Source organism: Portunus trituberculatus, chromosome 13 (assembly GCF_017591435.1).
Source record: "Portunus trituberculatus isolate SZX2019 chromosome 13, ASM1759143v1, whole genome shotgun sequence".
Lineage (NCBI taxonomy): Eukaryota > Metazoa > Arthropoda > Malacostraca > Decapoda > Portunidae > Portunus > Portunus trituberculatus.
Genome location: NC_059267.1, coordinates 2,454,281 through 2,474,647, shown reverse-complemented (window position 1 = coordinate 2,474,647; position 20,367 = coordinate 2,454,281). Strand labels below are relative to the sequence as shown.

General features: G+C 40.9%; 2 protein-coding genes across 11 annotated transcripts in view; both read right to left on the bottom strand.

Moving 5' to 3' along the window:
• Nucleotides 1–45: 45 nt before the first annotated feature.
• Nucleotides 46–3,599, bottom strand: LOC123503165 (protein sel-1 homolog 1-like). The gene is made up of 6 exons (XM_045252675.1): nucleotides 3,448–3,599; nucleotides 2,909–3,039; nucleotides 2,129–2,265; nucleotides 1,719–1,860; nucleotides 884–1,016; nucleotides 46–403 (listed from the first exon to the last, which is right to left on the bottom strand). The coding sequence occupies exons 2-6, from the start codon at nucleotides 3,009–3,011 to the stop codon at nucleotides 304–306; spliced, it is 615 nt and encodes a 204-aa protein (XP_045108610.1). The 5' UTR covers nucleotides 3,012–3,039; nucleotides 3,448–3,599; the 3' UTR covers nucleotides 46–303.
• Nucleotides 3,600–5,337: 1,738 nt separating this feature from the next.
• Nucleotides 5,338–20,367, bottom strand: part of LOC123503264 (E3 ubiquitin-protein ligase TTC3-like) — a 49,579-nt gene continuing 34,549 nt past the window's right edge. For 7 of the 10 annotated variants that reach the window (XM_045252888.1, XM_045252886.1, XM_045252882.1 and 4 more), the window contains 25 exons: nucleotides 20,052–20,176; nucleotides 19,749–19,875; nucleotides 19,464–19,618; nucleotides 19,148–19,232; nucleotides 18,741–18,832; nucleotides 18,369–18,566; nucleotides 17,560–17,683; nucleotides 17,304–17,440; nucleotides 16,694–16,960; nucleotides 16,096–16,345; nucleotides 15,497–15,686; nucleotides 14,828–15,051; nucleotides 13,690–13,860; nucleotides 13,334–13,521; nucleotides 12,918–13,061; nucleotides 12,448–12,604; nucleotides 11,958–12,083; nucleotides 11,235–11,553; nucleotides 10,844–10,932; nucleotides 8,871–9,011; nucleotides 8,310–8,651; nucleotides 7,643–7,699; nucleotides 6,910–7,007; nucleotides 6,600–6,707; nucleotides 5,338–6,197 (listed from right to left, as the gene is read on the bottom strand). In XM_045252888.1, coding sequence (XP_045108823.1) covers nucleotides 5,795–6,197; nucleotides 6,600–6,707; nucleotides 6,910–7,007; nucleotides 7,643–7,699; nucleotides 8,310–8,651; nucleotides 8,871–9,011; nucleotides 10,844–10,932; nucleotides 11,235–11,553; nucleotides 11,958–12,083; nucleotides 12,448–12,604; nucleotides 12,918–13,061; nucleotides 13,334–13,521; nucleotides 13,690–13,860; nucleotides 14,828–15,051; nucleotides 15,497–15,686; nucleotides 16,096–16,345; nucleotides 16,694–16,960; nucleotides 17,304–17,440; nucleotides 17,560–17,683; nucleotides 18,369–18,566; nucleotides 18,741–18,832; nucleotides 19,148–19,232; nucleotides 19,464–19,618; nucleotides 19,749–19,875; nucleotides 20,052–20,176 — 4,317 coding nt within the window. In that variant the 3' untranslated portion in view covers nucleotides 5,338–5,794. The remainder of the gene's footprint in view (nucleotides 6,198–6,599; nucleotides 6,708–6,909; nucleotides 7,008–7,642; nucleotides 7,700–8,309; nucleotides 8,652–8,870; nucleotides 9,012–10,843; nucleotides 10,933–11,234; nucleotides 11,554–11,957; nucleotides 12,084–12,447; nucleotides 12,605–12,917; nucleotides 13,062–13,333; nucleotides 13,522–13,689; nucleotides 13,861–14,827; nucleotides 15,052–15,496; nucleotides 15,687–16,095; nucleotides 16,346–16,693; nucleotides 16,961–17,303; nucleotides 17,441–17,559; nucleotides 17,684–18,368; nucleotides 18,567–18,740; nucleotides 18,833–19,147; nucleotides 19,233–19,463; nucleotides 19,619–19,748; nucleotides 19,876–20,051; nucleotides 20,177–20,367) is intronic. The other 3 variants (XM_045252883.1, XM_045252884.1, XM_045252890.1) reach the window with 3 other exon arrangements.

Sequence of the window (20,367 nt, the reverse complement as noted above, 5' to 3'; positions counted from 1 at the left end):
ACTACTACTACTACTACTAGGGAAATCCAATTAATAAACATAAAAGAGAAGCCAAGGACAGTTTATTTAATTAATACAGCTAATAAACCACTACCAATGCCGCTACACACTGCAACAACAAAGACAACGTGATAATACATTAGCAACACATCACCACCACCACCACCACCACCTCTAACACAAAGAAATTCCTATCTAAGTACCGTATAACACACTGCATAACAATATACTACCACCACCACACCACCTCCAAACAATGCCAAAGAAAACGGGCACACGCAAGGGATAACTCATCCAGACGTACTACTCATCACAGCGTCCCTTCGAGCAGACTCTCTTCATTACCTCTTCGGCTTCTGGTACCCCGTGAGAGGCTGCGTGGCGTATGAGTTTGTGTGCGTCGCTGCCAGGGAAGAAGGAGGGCAAGACTTAGTTATTTTTTTCATGTAAGAGAGGAGGACAACAAAAATACATAAAAAAAAAGGCCCACTCAGTTGTCAGTCTCCTTAAAGAGCCGATAGAATTAGCCAACGGACAAGGACAAATATCTTGAAACCTCCTTCTTTGAATGAAATCAAGTCGCAGTAAGTTTGGAATACAGACACAAGTAGGGAGTCCCAGTGTTTACCAGAGAAAAGTATAAAAGGCTGAGAGTAGGTACTGGTTGGTTAACTCTTGCGTTAGGGAGTTGGACAGAACAGGGGTGAGAGGAAGAAGAAAGCCTTGTGCAGTTAGTTAATCTGTTTTATATTCATTAAGTCAGATATTTGCTTCATCAGATAGTTACCAAGTTAGTTATCTCAATATAAAACTGATGGATGGAATTAGACAAAGAGAGGCTGATATGAAGGTACTGATCTCTCTCTCTCTCTCTCTCTCTCACCCCTTCTGAAGCTTCGTGGGGTGGCCCTGGAGGTGACCCACGGCCAGATTGTAGGAGGCCTGGGGGTGGCCCTGATCAGCGGCCTTAGAGAACCACTCCATGGCTGCCGTGTGGTTCTGCTCGACTCCCTTGCCTGTTGAGAGAGAGAGAGAGAGAGAGAGAGAGAGAGAGAGAGAGAGAGAGAGAGAGAGAGAGAGAGAGAGAGAGAGAGAGAGAGAGAGAGAGAGAGAGAGAGAGAGAGAGAGAGAGAGAGAGAGAGAGAGAGAGAGAGAGAGAGAGAGAGAGAGAGAGAGAGAGAGAGAGTGTGTTAATATCTCTCCACTGACACCGATCAAGCATGTTTTCTTGATCTAAGATGATTGAATTACTCAGCACTTGGAGTGAAGCAACATAATGAAGCAACAGAATTTAACTAAAAACAACGAAACACATAAAAAGACATGAAGCAAAATAATAAAGCAACAGAAGTGAAGTAAAATAAAAAAAAAAGCAATGCACAGAAAAAGGAATGAAGCAGAACAAGAAAAAAATGAAGCAAAATAATGAAATAATGAACCACAAAAAGAACAGTGAAGCAAAATAATGAATCACCAGCCAGGAATGAAGCACAACAGTATTAATTTAACCCCTTCAGTACAACGACGCGTTTTAAAATTTATTGATTCTATACAGCTTCAGAAATTCATTTGGGGTTGAAATAATGAAGACTGGCCATTAATCTTCTGACCTCCATAGAGCCTTCCTAATGTCAATAAAATGGCCTAATCCAACGCAAATTTCAAGGTAAAAATGTGTCCCAGTATTGAAGGGGTTAAGTAGCTGGAGGAGTGTTTACCGTTGAGCAGCTTGTGTCCCACCGTGGCCTGTGCTTCCCTGTGGCCCAGGTGTGCGTAGGCCTTCACCAGGTGGAAGTGCATGTGGTCGGAGTGGAACCAGGCGTAGTACAGAGTCCCTAGCGACGCCGCCACCACCGCCACCTTGAGAGACAGACAGACGGATGGACAGATGGATAGACAGGCAGATAGACAGACATGTACCCAGATAGATATAAAGATAGATTAGTACACCTTATGAATGAGAAAACAAGAGAAATAACTACTTTTCAGCTCTACAGCTATGAAATTAGTCGAGTTTTTAAATGCAGCTTTTTTCCTGCAGTGGAATCAAGAGAGTGGTGTTGGTGGTTGAACATTACTGGAGAGGAGGTAAAGTTGGCAGAGTTTCATGGCAGAGTGATCGCGTTACCTGCAGGGCCACACAGAACCAGGAGTCTGGGAGTTTGCGGCGCGCCAGGTACACCTTTCCGCCGTACGGGAGTGAGTCATCCCAGTCCGTGGGCTCATAGCGTGGCTGTGAGTCGCGTCTTCGTCGATTTCGTAAGCCTACACGGGAGATACAGTGAACCACACGTTAGGTTAGAATGTCCACGATAATTGGCAAACTATCGCCTGCTGTCATCTTTATTGTGTATTTTATCATTGGTGGCACGAATAAAAGTATCTTTCTTCAGACAAGCCATGACATTAGACATCGACCCCCCCAAAAAAACAGGAAGAGGCGGGTGAGGAGCGCATGGCTTCCCGAGCAGCGATAAACTACACAAACACAAAGCTGTAACATGTAGAAATTGAATATCACCTGAGAACACCAAACTAAATTAAAAAGTTACTCGCATACCAAGAAAAACAGGCGACAAAATATCCCGTGAGGCAGAACCTCAGATACGTGGGTTTCATGTTTTAGTGTTTGAAAATAAATAAAGCAAATCGTCCTGTATTATGAGGAGTGCACAGCCTGACCACACACCGCACGCCCTGCTTGCTATCTTACCACCGAAGCCTTTAGGTACTGTACAGCCACCGCGGCCTTGCCAAACATTGTTACTTGACTGAGGAGTTCAAATGGACGGGGAGAATGGGGATGGTGGTATCACATTAGTTTATGGGTATCTCCAAGGACAATAAAGTATACACGTTCCTACCAGGCTATACTATACACTCTCCTATATTCCCTCAAAGCACTCACCTCCAGGAAGGAGCGGCGCCTTCTCTGATTTCTCTCCCTCCAAGGACCCCGCGCCGCCACCACCACCATTCGAGCCTCTGCGTTGCCTTATCTCCCCTTCCATCGCTGGTGTAAAGGGTTGCGCCACGTCTCTAGGACAGGGGCAATCAAAGGTAATTGCTTATTAACTGTAGGCAAAATAAGATGAATATATCAGGTTAGGAAGAAATACACCAAATGCGTTTTATAGTTTGTTGCCAGGGCGAGCCACACGCCTCACTCAATCGATACTTCTCGTGATACTGCGAAACGCTTCTTTCCTTACCACTCTCTGCCTCCCTTCCACCAATACACACAAAGAAAACAACGTAATTATACACACGTGTTTTACATTAATAGTTCACTCCAATCGATTATTTGTCATTTGTAATACTTGATTTGTGTTAATTATTTGCTTCCACACTACAGAAGTTCAGCTTTGTTGAAGAAAGATATGCGACACGGAATGAACAATGAGATGGAGCAGGTGATTAACAAGGTGGGTGTTCTTGCAGACTTACCTCTCAGCCTGCCAGGTGCGGTGCCTGACGGTGGTCGGTGGTCACTGGTCAGCAGGGGAATGAAGTGTTTGCGCTGGTAGTCATGCACACCACCACCTCCTCCCCTCACTCTCGTGTCACGCATATCTCGTTTCTCTAACTCTTCTGTGATTCGGATACACAATTACTTTTAAATTTCGTATCCTCTTCATTCACCCTGTTCCTTGAAGCGACCACATCATTACAATGATTCCACATTAACAGCAACAACTGCCTTATATGCAACGAAAACTTATTTAAGACACACTCCAAGGATGTTTTCCCTCTACAATCTGATCCCTCCTTGACACAGGTAGTTGTTTTACTTTATTCTCTAACTTTTCACCTTATCTTCCTTTCCTATTTAAGTTTGCTTAGTACACCATCTCAGTGTTATCTTTTCCAGTGCAGACCATCACTCCATTGCGCACTGCATTCCATCATGCCGCATCTCTCAAACAATTCCATTGCTCGCACCTTCCCATCTCACTACTCCACGCGCCCCCTACTAACCTAACTACTTTCAAAGCTAATACTGGGGATTCTTGTACATCTTTCCACACCCTGTGATCCTTATGCCACAGATGTGATAGTGTCTGGCATGGAGGCGTACATTCCTCACTCTTTGGCCCGTATTTTGAGACACCTCTACCAGATACCTCAATTATATCAACCCTTTCAGTACTGGGATACATTTTTACTTTATGATTTGACGATTTCATTGATATTACGAAGTCTTTGGAGGTCAGAAGGTTAATGGCCAGTCTTCACTATTTCAAACCCTACATAAGTTTCTGAAGCTGTATAAAATCGCCAAATACTGTAGTAAGCAGAATGAATATGGAAACGTCATGTTACTAAAAGGATTAAGAAGCACTTAATTGATGCTACGATGGTTTTTTAAGGGTGTCTGTACGATTTAAGTGAGATTAACAAAAATTCTACATAATCAACAAGAGAAATTATGTGAAAACCCTGCTAGTCATCTGTGGCCTTTGAAAAGTCGCGGTGAGGGAGTAGTTTCTGTATGCGGGCCTTTCTCTCGCCCTTAACTTCCCAAATCAGGTTTTTAAACCAGCATGTTCTCGTACTATACATAATAAAGATGTGCCCACTAAAGGTAATACTTAGCCTTCTTCACCAAAATCTCAACTAGTTTTGCTTTGCCTGTAGGTAAGACAATCATCAGCAAAACAAGACATGCTTTTTGCAGCCAATACCATTTCATTCACTTTGTCTCGTGCCAATAGTTCATTATCTTTCTTCACAGGGATTGCCATGCCATAAATTTTGGCACCAGTGTTTCCTCGTTTCACAGGCACACAGATAAACAAAGCCTTAGAGAAAATCTTGAGCACGATGGTGGTCAAATTTTACATAAACACCCAATAAATTAAGTTCCTCAATTGATTTCACACTAAGTTGCTGCTACATCATCTGATAGTGAATGTCTTTCTCTTGTAAATAAGCAATTCCCCTATTTGGTTATTTATTTACTACAAACTACCCATACCATACCATATATATATATATATATATATATATATATATATATATATATATATATATATATATATATATATATATATATATATATATATATATATAACATAACTAAGCAATTTAATTTTGAATGAGACTCCAAATGGAGAAAAATTTCCCATTCAAACTGGCTATTTGTACACAATTGAAGTCTTAGCACTGAACACCAAGCAGAGTTGGCAAAATCATCAAATAAAGCATGATGCTACTACATAAGGTAGTAATTTTATCTGCTTACACTTCCACAGGGAGGGAGAGCTGTGACTGACATGTCCCTACCCCCACACCAACACAGCCACCCACACCAACACCTCTTAATCCACACACAAATTATAAATATGAAAAATCACATTTTATTCAATTGGTAGTACATTGAAAATGTAGATAAAGTTATATAAAACTAAAGAAATGTTATTGCTACATAGAAAAAATATAAACTTCTAATAAGGCACATTATGATGTAATTTGCAAAAATCATATTTCACAGCAATTGAAAATTGTAAAGTTTAATTATTAATATGTCTTCGAGCAGTTTCTTACTTCAAGTGTGCTCTTAATACTAATTATTGCTTCTTACACAAGCAAATAAAAAATAAATACTTAGCATTATCTCTTGTGGAATAAACAACACGTTCTACTCCAGCTGAGAAATAAAGCAAAATTGAAAAATTTATGCCATTACTTCTTCTATGAAATAAACCATGGTTTACTCCAAGTGAGAAACATACCAAAGAAAATATTAAGTAAAACTTCTTACAGAGAGAGTAAGGTCCGCAGCACCGACACCTTAATTATGGGAGAGGGTTGGGTACTCGTCAGGCATGAGAGCAAACTTGCGGCAGTTTGGACAATTGGACTGTATCTTGATCCAGTCATTGATGCAGAGAGCATGGAAGGTGTGGAAGCACGCCAGAGTCTGGTTGGGGCTGGTATTGAGAGGCTCAAGGCAAATGGAACACTGTTCCTCTTTCACTACCTCCTCCTTGCTGGGACCTTGCCACTCTGGTTCGGTCTTGACTCCCACCCCTTGGGTGAGGCCGGCCCATGGTGCCACAGTGGCTGCCCCTGCACTGGGTCGACGGGAACGCAGATGCTGCCTCACACGCTCCACAATCTTCTCGGTATTTAACCCTGACAGGCTGTTGTTGTTCTGGGCACGAACCACTTTCAACGCAATGCAGATGTCTGGCCTGTGTGATGAAGTTTGAGTGTGAATTTATTTAATACACAACAGCATATATACATGATAAATGGGAATCTGGTGTATGGAAAGTTAATTTTATATACAAGATGAAGAGTAATAAAGTACTGGACACTGAAGTTGAGATGATCACAGCCTGACTATGTTGGCTGTTCAAAATTAGGATATGATGGATGAGTGGAAGGCAACACTGGTCACACACCAATTGTGCGACTCAGCCAAGCTGAAATCATGGTAATTCAGTGGCATGATAAGAGGCTGGTCAAAATTACTAATTGATTAAAGAAATTGAGCATGAAATATCAGCTATGCTGCAGAAAACTTAAAATTTGACAATCATTAAGTTGAAGGAATTAGGATCAAACATTATTTGACTTCACTGAAGACTCACGAGCTAAATTCCTTTCCAAAGTGCTGTTTGCAAATTTCAATAAGCCTGGTGTATGAAGGCTTCGAGGGCATCACCATTTCCTCCTTGGAAGCACTAGCTTGGCCTCCTCTGTGGGAATAAGAAATACATAATGATGCAGCCTGATTTTGCCTGAGCTGTTTAGGTAGTACAATACTAATTCAAAATCTACAAGGTATTTCAGATATATAAGTATAGTTAATGGTTAAACCAGTGAGGTGAGCATTACACAAACAAAAATCCTTGAAAACCTGAGTGGAGAAGAAAGCAATAGGAGTAAATTCCTACTCACAGCTTTGATGCATTGGGCACAGTCTTGGGCTGAGGACGGACCAGTTTGGGGGGAGGAGCAACAATGCCTCCCACAGTGTTGTTGGTGGGGAGAAGCTTCTGTAAGGGACAAAAAGACTGTAAAGGTGAGCTGATTTTGAAGTTTTTTTATGAGGTGTAGTGGCAGGCAAGTGGTGACTAAAGGTCTCCTGGATGACTGTCATTGCTACCTCAAATTTCAGAGAAGAAAAATAATAAAATAGAATAAAATAAATACAAAAATACAAAATAAGCAAAACTCTATAATTCACTATTAAAAAGCAAACCATAATGACAACTCATGACAAAACTAACTCCACAAGTACTATCTACCACAACAGCAATGGCATGATGTACTGTAAGAGCCGAGTGTAGTGTTACGTAAGCCTTAAGAGAGGGATACCTTAGATGGTAACATGCACCACTGTGGTCATGTCATGGTGACCATCACTGGAAACAGCTGGGTAGTTTTGTTATTTTCATCACTCCAGACTCTTCACACAGTATCCAAACGCATATTATCAAAACACTTTTTGTGATAATTAACACATAAGTCTATCTGAGTTGGTCACACCACGCCCAAAGACAAACCATGATCCTACAGGATTACAGCACTGCACTAAGTTATAGGTGTTAATGATGCTGCCAGTATGCCATAGATTACTGCACACACACACACGCACACACAAATACACCCACACCCACAACAGCCTTACTGCATGTGTTGTCCCTGACTGGCACTCAGCTAATCCTTCCCTCAGCTTGATCACAGCCTGATCACCCATGGAACATGGAGAGAGCATCAAAGTTGTCACTGTTTCTACTTGAACACTCTAATAATTATGTCTGAACTACTGTACATGAAATGTTTAATAAAACAATGCACCAAACTACACCACCAAAAGATTAAAAAATATCCACGTCTGATGGAGAGGGAAGGGAGTGTGCATTGCTAGTTGCTGTTTCTTGTAACACTTGGTACATTATGTTGTTTAATATTTCCTTTAAATATGGAAAGTTTTCTATTAAATTATCAAATATTACCTTCATAAATAAGTAAGTGCATTTTTTACCATTTCTATTGAATAAAATAATAAACAATTAAGCAAACAAAAACAAAATCAGAGCCACTTAACCCTTTCAGCAACAATTTTTCACCATGAATCAATGTTAATCAATCAATCATCTGCAAGAAAAACTGACATGTGTTGTTAGAAATGAAAGCAAGCATAATCTAATTAACTCAACATTTCTTTCACTCTTCAGTAACATGTTCTCCCACTTTCAGACAATAATCTTGTGCTTCATTCATCACCTTTGCACCAAATCCTCCCTCACTCATGTAGGCTGAAGGCAAGGTTGAGAGAGGCAGCAGCAACTCACCTGAAACTTGGGTTTGGTAACAGACTGTGAGGTGGGAGGAGGAGGAGGTTGGTGGTGGTGTAGTGTAGGTGATGTGGGCAGTGTGTGGTGGTGGAGGGCAGCTGACTTGTTGGCCTCCACTGTGATGCCTGTCAGTCCGTATGCTGACAACTTTGTGCCGTTAGTGGCGTCCAGCTCGTTAATGATGCCGGTTAGACCTCCTCCTCCTCCGGCCCCTCCTACTCCTGCTCCTCCTCCCACTACTCCTCCTCCTCCACCTGCTGCTGGCACACTTGCTGGTTTTGTGGGCTTTTTAGCTTCTTTGGCTTGCACATTGAGCATATGATTACGTACATATATGGGCTGGAAGAGAGCAGTCAATTATGGATCTGTTTTCCTTCACAACGTGGGGTGTTTGTTACTGTGTGCAAGTTTCCCCTTAGCCAAGAAAGTAGCATTGTTTTTAATTCTTATGGTTTGATTTTGTCATAAAAGTTTGATTATTTCCATTATTATAACAATAATCTATTCAATTTCATAAGGTATAAAAAAGTGGACTGCTCCATCCTGAGGGTGACTTACCCGCGCAGAGAGAGCCTTATTGCAGTCGTCCACATTACGGAATGTGATAAATCCATATTTAGGGACTGGCCTGCCGTCTGCATTACAGCCTTTATCAAAAATATTCACGGACACCACCTCACCAAACTGACTGAACAGGTTCTGCCACATGCAACACACAAGAATCATGCATCAATCAAAGTGGCATTAGAGCTATAACTGCTTCTGCTATTTTCATATATCATTACTCAAAATACCTCACCACATCATAGGCACATATTTCTTTGTACATCTTAGCATAGTTAAGGCAATTTAGAAAGTTTCTTTCCACAAGTTTCTGGATCAATTAATGAAATTAGATGAAGTTGCAGGGCACTAAAAATAAAGTGGAACACAAAACATATGAAGTAGTAGTTGAAAATTTAAAGTGATCACATCACAACCCACACTATGACTAAAAATTAGTCCCATGAACAACACTGATACCCTTGCTGTCAGCGTAACCAAGAGTCCTTGTCAACACGCTACTTGGCACTAAAATAAATATAATAAAAATGATGATGATGATGAATCATTAATGGGGACAGTCATCTTTATGTCTACTTCAGTATTCTAATACTAAACTTGATGTAATCTTAAGAGGCAATAAATGAATTAATTAACTAAAAACTATACTGGTGACTTGTGCTGAATCAGGTGGTGGTGTCACTGTAACTCATTAATTGGTAAGAAAATTAGATGTCAAAACAGCACTGCCACAGTGCAGCAAGGTGATGCAAGCGCTCACTGGAGTGGAAAGATACCTTGTGCTTGGTGTTTGAGGATATGAAGAGCCATTTCAGAGTTGGTCTAAAAATGAGTAGTGCAAGTAATAATGAATCAATTTAGACTGATGCAAAAGAAAAAAAATTAAAAGAAAAAGTAAAAAAAGGCCATCCACAAGCCAATAATAATGAATACATCACTGAAATATGCATCACTGATTTATAATGATTCATGCCAGTGTATTACACGAAAATTGATCATTGGGCAAAGTACAGCAGAATGTATTCTTTACTTGTACATTCAGGATATGGTCAACACTAACTCATCTGGTGTACGACATTCTTGAATTTTTTTCTGAGTTTTTGCGTTGATCAGTAATGATGACAGGAAGTCACAGAACCTAGCAACCAAGCATAAGTTATCTCTTCTTGTAGTAATAACAGAAAATTAGCACCACAGAGATGCAGGGAACACGTGAAAGATGCAGACACCACCAACCATCATGTCAGTGAGTGAGTGTAATGTTTGAAGACAGCTGTCAAGTCCTATACAGCAGCCTGTGTCTGTACAATAACCTTCAGTGCCGTGAGTGAACAGCCCCAATGGGATTACATTAGTATTGGGACGTCATGTTGCAAACTGCAATACTGATGAATTTCAATATTTTCCCATGCAACACATCAAAATGAGGTTATTGAGTCAACATGATAGTGAAATTGTGCCAATGATATAAGAACAGGTTATTTCAGTAGTAACAGACCCACACTTGCATACAAATGCTAGAAAAAAGCTAAAACAGAAAATCTGTGAAATACAATGCATAAATACAAAAAATACACACACAAAGGTTGCAAGCATGCATTCTATAAGCATTAATCTGACAAACAGAGGTGAACATGACGTAACATGTGCTGAAACAATTGGCAAGCATTATCAGATAAAAAGTGACGTGCTGATAATTAATCCAGTTGTCGCTTAAAGCTTGTGAAAAATCAACTATGCATTGTCGCACTTTCTGAAGCTTTACCCAGTTTACACATTGAGGCAAAAGTACACAGAAGAAAGAGTTTGAGGACGTTTGACACATATTTATTCCCCAATCATTGTCTAAATACAGAAGACCAAAAACAGCCAAATATCACATATGTAAGCAGCATGAGAGGAAGAATGGAAACAGGGGAAGGCAAGGGAGCATAAGTGATGGATATGATCTGAGGGGAGTCACTCACCTTGACGTCTGCCTCAGAGTAGTCCCAGGGCAGCTGGCCAACAAACAGCTGGCCGGGTGACTCTGTCGGTTGGGTCTGGCATGGCATTTCTGTATGAGAGAGAGAGAGAGAGAGAGAGAGAGAGAGAGAGAGAGAGAGAGAGAGAGAGAGAGAGAGAGAGAGAGAGAGAGAGAGAGAGAGAGAGAGAGAGAGAGAGAGAGAGAGAGAGAGAGAGAGAGAGAGAGAGAGAGAGAGAGAGAGAGAGAGAGAGAGAGCACTTCATTAACTGTGTATTACAAATAGAATAACAAAAAATACACCTGTGAATGAAAAGGCCGGTCACAAAACCTCAGCCCCAATAATTCTGAGATTCAAAGTTTGCAGTGAAGGAGAGGAGACATTGGCCACACACCTGCAGTCTTGGGATGTTGGATTCCTGGCGGGGCACTGGTGGCACCCTTCGGTATGGCACCACTGGCATGGTTAGGAGGAAGGCCACCATTCTGCATTAACAAGGGGTGTCCGTTGAATGGCCCCGGCAGAAGGAAGGCTGGAGGGTTGGGTATGAGAGGCACTTTACATGAAAGGTCAGCCATGGGTGGTTGTGGTTGTGGTTGGGTGGTTCCAGACAGCAGTGGTGGACCCTGCGGACCTGGGCTGGAGTGTCTAGGCAGGTCCATGGATAATACTTCAGGGACAGCAAATGTAGGTGAAGGTCTGTGGTGGTTTTTCTGTTGGTGGAATGTTGGTTTAGGAGAGGATCTTGATTTTTAGTACTTGGCAATGGTATTTCACATGGATCTTTGTTCTTTTTAACCTCTTCAGTACCATGACCTGTTTTCATATTCATCCTGCTTACTATATAGTGATTTCATACAGCTTCAGAAACTTGTGTGGGGAATTAAAATAGTAAAGACTCCAGCTATTAACCCTCTGACCTCCATAGACCCTTTCCAAAGTAAATAAAATTGTCTAATCATATTCAAAACTCATGGCAAAAATGCATCATAGTACTAAAGGGGTAAATACAATTTGTTCTTCACGCCGCTACAAAAAAGACTTCCGCTACAAAAGACCAAAGCGTGACTCAATTTTCCTACGCACACTATAAGTTCAGTTAACGCTCCTCACTTACCTGGAAGCGACTGAGCAATGGAGCAACACTCAGGGTCGGGATGGAGGGAACAGCAAGGTCCCCAACAGGCAGGGCACTGAGGGGTCGCCCTTGATGAATCATCCCCAGTAAGCGGACGCCCTCTTCCTGAGTGGGTGAAGAGATACAACTCACTGTAATTCTTGGTGATGAGAGAGAGAGAGAGAGAGAGAGAGAGAGAGAGAGAGAGAGAGAGAGAGAGAGAGAGAGAGAGAGAGAGAGAGAGAGAGAGAGAGAGAGAGAGAGAGAGAGAGAGAGAGAGAGAGAGAGAGACAGGAAGATATAGAATGAAGATAGAGAGTGCAGAAACCTGAGTGTGAGAGGACAAGCAACTCAAAACTGCCCTGCTGTTGTGTCAAGCTAGCTGAGGCCAAGGGGACTTCAGACACTTGTTTATAGTGATGGTAACGTAATGAACAACTCTGCATCTTGTTACCTCTTCAGTGTGTGTGTGTGTGTGTGTGTGACTCACTCTGAATATCCTCTGCTGCTCACAAAGGTTCTTGATGGCCTCGTCCCACGCCACAATGGAGCGAGCGAGTGTGGTTCGGTCCAGCGCACTGTCCTCCATGGCTCCCGGCAGCAGCTGTCTCATGGCAGTGGCCTCCTCTGTCAGCCGAGAGATGGTCCTGGTGGAAGTGTGGAAGAGGAGGAAATGGTTTGAGTTTTAGTATGTATTAGTCACTCTTATATTATATTTCCTGCACCAAATTGCAGTAAAATAAAAATAATCAGTGAAGAGTGGAGGAGGAAATGGTTTTGAGTTTTAGTATGTAATTGTCATTTTTATATTATATTTCCTACACCAAATTGCAGCAAAATGAAAATAATCGGTGTTGCCTGAACTTCTTGTTGACGACATAAATAAGGTACCAGGCAACATGACAACAAACATCTTGTGACAGGAACATCAACCAAGCCTCAGACACTCCCATCACTCACTCGGTCATGTTGGCATCCACTAGGTCCTTCTTTGTGGACAAGTACTTGACCTCCGCCTCACGGGCCCGACGAGAGCAGCTAGTGAGGGATTCCTGCAAGTTCTTCATCTTCTCTAGTTCCTCCTTCAGCTGCGTGTTCAACTCTCTGGAATTGGAGGAATAAGAGACCACGCCCAATAAGTGACACCAGTACTTGCAACGGTGTGGATGCAGAACAGAAGGCAATACAGCAGCAAATTAACAATAATGAAATAAATACTTATGGTTATTATATGAAACATGAAGACATAACATAATCATCTCCCTATCTGTCAAATCACAAAAAGCTCCAACTTGTAAAACCTATTGAAAATCACACAAAAAGTAGTATACTCCTCTCCCGCAAGATAAGTATCACCTCCGCCCTCCTTTACTCACGTTTCCTCCACTAGTTTGGCTTGTAGTTCATTGTTGTGGTCTATCATACGCTCAATCTTCCGCTCGATGGACTGTAGACGGCTCCCAGTGGCCTTGGTCTCCTCATTCATTCGAGATTGATCAGCCTTGAACTTCTTCGCTTCTGCCTCTTTTTGCAACGTGATGGCATTCTTCTCTGTGGTGAGCTCCTAAATAAAATATGCAGAGTGATTACCTGTATTTTAAAGGGACAGTTTGTATCTTTCCATACTGATAAAGATGAAAAGAATGAAGGAAAGACTGACAGAGCTAATATTGTACTTAAGTAAAAACAGGCAATAACAAGTTTTAAAAGAGAACATGAAAAGGAAACTCACTTTGTTTTGATCCTTAAGTTCTTCCAGCTGTTCTTTGAGCTTCATGACTTCACTCTTGTACTGTGACTTCACCTGGTACAGCTTGTCACTCAACACTTGGTTCTGCTCCTGCTCATTCTGAAGGTTGTCTGCCAGCTTCTCTTTCTCTTCCAGTAGCTGACTGATGTATTCCTGAAATTGGTGGAAATCAGCAGTTAATATGAGGCTTATATCATACACACACACAACACACACAAAGGAGACTTAATAAAGATGCACAAGTTAGTAAACCAGATGAAAAATACAGATAGACAAGAACTGGTATCACTGACGGGATGGAGATAGACAAACAAAAGGACATTCCAAGATCATGAAAAGTCAGTGTCTGAGGAACATATAGAAATTCAGTTTTCCACATAGGACAGTGGACATCTGGAATGGATTGAATGAAGAGATTTTAACGGCAGAAAGTAAGCAGAAATTTAAGGAAAAGTAGATATGGTGACAGCCCACTATAAGTCCCACTTAAACCTAAACACACAACTAGGTAAATACACAGTTACACACACACACACACACTTCACTACATGGACAAAGAAATGATGAAGAAATTGATAAGTTCTATAGGAAGACCCAGATTGGAATATGCAGTAGTGTGGACCCCTCATAAAAAGAAACACATAAGGATATTGGAGAGACTACAAAAAATGGCTACAAGAATGGTTCCAGAATTTGAAGGCATGACATACGAGGAGAGACTAAAGGCTATGGATCTACCAACAACCCTGGAACAAAGATGGGAGAGAGGAGACCTGATACAAGTTTATAAATTGATCAACGGAATGGACCAAGTGGATAATGAGAAACTGATCCTGAGAGAATATGACATCTGAAACACAAGATCGCATAGTAAAAAGCTAAGAAAAGGAAGATGTCTGAGAGATGTTAAAAAATATAGTTTCCCGCAAAGATGTATTGAGACGTGGAACAGTTTAGATGAAGAAGTAGTGTCTGCAACGAGTGTGCATACTTTTAAAGTAAGATTGGATAAGTGTAGATATGGAGACAGGGCCACACTAGCATAAAGCCCAGGCCCTGTAAACTACAACTAGGTAAATACACAATCATCTCAGCAGTCAGACAATGCTTCAACACTCACCTCTGTTGCTTCAAAGTATTCCTCATCCTGGATGGATTCTATCCTCTCTTCCTCTCCTCCTTCTGGCACAGCTTCCCTCTCCTCATCTTCTTCCTCTACCTCCTCCACCTCCTTTTCCTCCTCCTCATCCTCTCCCAGTTCAACATCTTCGTCTTCATCAGTGAGCATCATGGCAGCCTTTTCCCCGGCTTGTGCTGCCCAGTTCTCTATGTATTCAGTGTCTCCTGTGTTACAAAGGCATACATTTCAGCTCATATTCTCAAACACTTCTGTGCTTCACCTTCACTATTTAAAAAAGCTTTACTTAAATGTATACAAGTTCTTAAGGTGTTTTTATGCTTACAGAGGCAGAGGGACAAGATTTCTACACTATCAACTGAAGAAACACTTGAAAACCCCACTACTCATCTCTGTGGCCTTGGAAAATAGTCGTGGTGAGAAAGCAGTGTTTCTGAATACAGACCTTAGTACTATCACCACAAACACAGGTCACCACTACCACCTTCCTGCACCAAAATGTTTACTTACTAATACATTATTTCATTACTGAGGTGAAGAGATAAAAAAAAAAAAATAATAATAATAATAATAAATAAATAAATAAATAAATAAATAAATAAAAATAAAATAAACAAGTAAACACACAAAGAATAGAGGGAGACAACTGACCTTTATTCCATTGTCCTCTATTGTCTTCACTATCAAACAGCTTTCTTTTATATTGCCCATTTCCTTCATCATCTTCCTCCTCGTCTTCCTCCTCCTCATCATCATCATCATCATCATCATCCTCAGACTTCACCTCACTGTTGCTGATGTGAGGCTCAAATTCTGGGGCAGCTGGGTTCAGGACACCATCCTGCAGATGTCCACAATTTATATGAACACTACACACTCACCACAGAGTTGACATTTTGGTAGAAGATAATTAAGGATACACACAGCAACATGGCAGCATCCATAGTAAGGTGTTTGTGATGTAAAATACCCTTGATAATGAGAGAGAGAGAGAGAGAGAGAGAGAGAGAGAGAGAGAGAGAGAGAGAGAGAGAGAGAGAGAGAGAGAGAGAGAGAGAGAGAGAGAGAGAGAGAGTACTTTGATAAATTAATATAGAAACTCGTAATTTCTAACAGACCCAACCCAACTTGGTATAGACCCCACACCTCATACTCAACAGATATCAAAAACATAACATAATCCACAATAATTAAACTTCCTTTCATTCAAATAAACAAATATTAAAACCAAAATGGACCTCAAAACTTACAGCAAATTTATGAAACTGATCCACGATAGTTTTGGAGAGAGGAGCAAGAGATGCAATGGTCTCACTATCGTCGTTGTTGTTGGGGTCATCATTTCTGGAGCGGCTGGTGTGCCTTCTGGTGCCTGCCGAGTCTCTGGACATAGTTGATTCTGCCACTGAGACGGCACGTTGGGATGAAGAGGAGGTGGTTGAGCAGGTACTCTTGGTGTCGTCCAGGAGGTGTGTGAATCGTTTTGCCTTTTGTCCATCGCTGAGAGAATAAAATTGATCCATAATCTTGATATCAGTAAGTCTTTAATATTTAAGGTTCATCCATGTGTATTTATCTTCACTGTCTTTCCTTCTGCTCATAATTTGATGTTTTAAAAGAGGAATAACATGACGCCTCTAAAACTAAACTGGTTCTCTTGGCTTTTCCTTCCTTCTCTATTTGGGAACATTAGTGAGTGGACTTTTATCCATCTATTATTTTACTCCAGGCTGGTCTCCCTGACAGACAGAAACACACACACACACACAGCTAAATAACACACTGCCATAAATAGAGCACTACTAAAACAGCACTAGCAATCCCTGAACAGTTTCTCATCAGCCTTACCTGTACCGAACCAGATACTTGGATTGGTTCATCTTCTCCATCACCTCCTGGCACATCATCTCCTGGGCCTTCATTACATCATCATGGACACATACAATATTGTCAATCATGGCAAACTTAAGGGACTGCATGAGAAGACCGGTGATGCCTCTACACTGTATCACATAGTCTCGAGCCTCTTGTGGGAAGTTTTCAGCCACCTGTTCAGCCAGTCTTGGGTCACTGGTGCGCATGGGACCCTCAGCCTTCAGCCAGTCGTACATGAAACTGTGTGGAGCAAAAATAGACTACTGAAGAAAGAGCTTCAAGAGGTAATAAATAGAAGAAAGCATGGTTTGTCATTATTATCAATCTAAAATAGTGTCTGTTTGCTGGTGTCAGTGTGTATCACACCGTTTTCTTTGCTGTACTTATGAAAAATTCACAACATTGATCCATAGAGAGAGAGAGAGAGAGAGAGAGAGAGAGAGAGAGAGAGAGAGAGAGAGAGAGAGAGAGAGAGAGAGAGAGAGAGAGAGAGAGAGAGAGAGAGAGAGAGAGAGAGAGAGAGAGAGAGAGAGAGAGAGAATGAAAGAACAAACAAGAGAAAGAAAAAGAGAGAGGCACTCACTCCAGAAGGGTATTGATGGTCTCCTGCTGCAGGCCCGGTGGTGAGCTGGTGGTGAGCTTCTCCTGCAGCACTCTCTCCAGCTCCTCAGGGTTGTCTCGCAGGTGTTGGGGGAGGTAGAAAGGATTGTCAGGATCCAGCTGGACAAGAGAAGCCAAGCAGGAAATTAATCCCATTCTTTTGTACACCATATATTTCAGGGAATAACACTCAAAACATCAACATGGCAGCAGGAATGGCACAGTTACTAGTTACTGACCAGGACAACGGGTTTTTGGGTGTCAGTGGTAACGTTGATGGGTTTGATAAGGTTAGGGCATTCGCCAGCCTCCAGGGCATCCCTCTGCTGACGTAACATTCGCAAACGGGCAATGTATTCACTCCTGTGTGGTCAAAAGGAGCTCCATTAGTTAATTTTACCAGAGCAACTATTCCCATTACTCTGTTCTGGTTAACCCCTTCAGTGTATGATTAGACCATTTTATTGACATTAGCAAGGGTCTATAAAGGTCAGAAGATTAATGGCCACAGTCTGCACTATTTTAATCCCCCTTATTATGTTTCTGAAGCTGTATAAAGCCATCAAATAGTAACCAGAATCAATATGGAAATGTGTCATGGCACTGAAGGGGTTAATAAAATGTACTCATGGTGTGATAATACTAAGAGAGAAACTTGATAACATTTTGTCACTATTTGTTGTAATTACTCCAGGCACTGCATCACAATTCTACAAATCTAGAACCTGTAAAGCATAACATATTTATATGAATTTAGTTTCTTGTGGAAGTTTAATCCCTTCAGTACTGGGACACATTTTTTACCTTAAGTTTTGAGTACGATCAGACAATTTCATGACATGAGGAATGGTCTATGGAGGTCAGAAGATTAATGTCCTGAGTTTTCATTATTTTAATCCCCACATAAGTTCTGAAGCTGTATAAAATCACCAAATAGTAACCAGAATAAACATGGAAATGCACCATGGTACTGAAGGGTTGAAGTTAAAGATTTCATACATCATCTCCAATGCATAAAACAACCCAACATCAACATTGAGGGACTCACTGGACACATAAATCAGCCTCAAGAGGGTCTCCAAGAAGGTTTGGCTGATTAACAGGCTTTTTGACCTTCTTTTTCTTGTTCTTCTTGGTGGACTTAGTGGGTGACACTTCCTCGGTCTCTGCTCCAGGCTTGAGAATGGTGACTTGGGCTTTCTCCAGGCTCTCAGGGTCAATGGGTAGCTGGGGCTTTTGAGAGGACCTGGTGATGTGGGGAATAAAGAACAGTCAGATTTTTACACTATTAAAAAAAAAGCAAATGTGTAATGGGTGAAGTTTGTCAGATTTTCACAACACTATCAAAAGAAAATCAAAAATGTAATGAGAGAAGTTTGTGTTTTCATGTGCAATAAGACAATTATGATCCATTACTTACTTGTGCTTGTCATTATTATTGCTGCTACTATTATTATTACTGTTGGTGTGTGCATTTTGAATACTAGAACTCTCTGCAGCGGTAGGTGATGTCTGGAACAAACACAGCAATGACACATCAATACTAGGAACACTAATAAAACGTGATGCATACTTTTTAACACTACTGTTCTAAAAGATGCAAATATCTTAACTAATGAGAGACCTGTCAGAATGTAGTCTCTCTCTCTCTCTCTCTCTCTCTCACACACACTGGAATGGACAGAATAAGGAAGAAATCTATGAAAAAATTTGTGATTTTAAGGACAAAATCTATATTAATTAATAGAGATGGGACAGCATGAGCATGATATCTTTCCTATATGTCACAGGGTAAACTATAACATCCACACACACACACACACTCACATCGTCATTGGTGGCCAGATCCTCACACACACTCTCCACCCTGGTCCGCTTCTTGTGTGACTGTGGTTTTTCTTTCTTCTTGTCCCTGGAAGAGTAAGAAAATTACACATGAATTGTTTGAGAATTTAAACTCTGTGACCCTTAGTCTTTGCTGCAGAGAGGAACAAATTGACAAGAATCCAATATATGATGCAAATAAATAAATAAATAAAATATCAGAATAAAATCAAGAAAATAATAACCCATATATTCCACAAATGACTAATTTTTAAAAGTTTCCATACAGTAAGATATCACAAGACAGGAAATGGCTTACTTTTTCTTCTTCTGCTTAACAGGAGCTGCCATGTGTTTCCTGTCCTTCTTGTCTTTTGCCAATTCATTCTTCATGCGACCCTCATCATCATAAATTTGAATGCTGGAAATCTTGCCTGTACAGTCTGGGGTCACACACAACTCACCTAAAAAGTCCTGGTGACACAGCCAGCAATCAGACAATTTTCAAAAGGGAATTAAGGGCCATGATATGTTAGCTATTTCACCATTACTTTAGTGTCAAATGATGAATAGAGAACTGCACTCCACTAGACACTCAGCGTACCTTGTCGGACATTCTGTTGACGCTGCCATCATGCTGCTCCTTAAAAGCCTTCCAGCAGCATGGGTGGTAACTCACAGTACAGTCCTCCTCACATATTACATTTAAATACCCTTTGAAGTCTGGGTCCCTGCAGGAGAAAGCACAAACAACAGATTGAACTATAATGCTGAGGTTCTTCTGTTCCTATGGCCAACTGTTTGTGAAGGGGAACTAAATCATTCAAATGGCAAAGATTCCAGGGTAGTTCAGGTTAAATCTTCACCACTGACACAGCCACACCAACCAACACTTGCATCTACTCACGTCAAATAAATCTCGTCTTTGGCGTAAGGAATGCCTTGGGTTGTAATACAGTTTTTGTAGCGACATTTGGCCTTAGGGGAAGGTCTAGATGAGGAAAGCTTCTCCAACAGTAAATTACATTCAGTCTGCAAGAGAATTCCAGTTTGAAAAAAATATTAAATAAAAGAAAATATTGAGAAATTATCCATGTTATGTCAAGAATTCAAATGACAATACACACATATACACAAAAAAAGAAAAGTTTTTTTCAATAATGATATAAAATAAATTAACCAATGCAAGATCACAAAATTATATATACACTTGCTGTTTTTTG

What these genes read in the sequence shown, in the direction of transcription:
- LOC123503165 (XM_045252675.1), bottom strand. Translation starts at nt 3,011, where the DNA reads ATGGAAGGGGAGATAAGGCAACGCAGAGGCTCGAATGGTGGTGGTGGC. An exon ending in GGCGCCGCTCCTTCCTGGAG is followed by an intron (nt 2,266 to 2,908) that starts GTGAGTGCTTTG and finishes TCTCCCGTGTAG; the next exon opens with GCTTACGAAATCGACGAAGA. An exon ending in GGTTCTGTGTGGCCCTGCAG is followed by an intron (nt 1,861 to 2,128) that starts GTAACGCGATCA and finishes CTGTCTCTCAAG; the next exon opens with GTGGCGGTGGTGGCGGCGTC.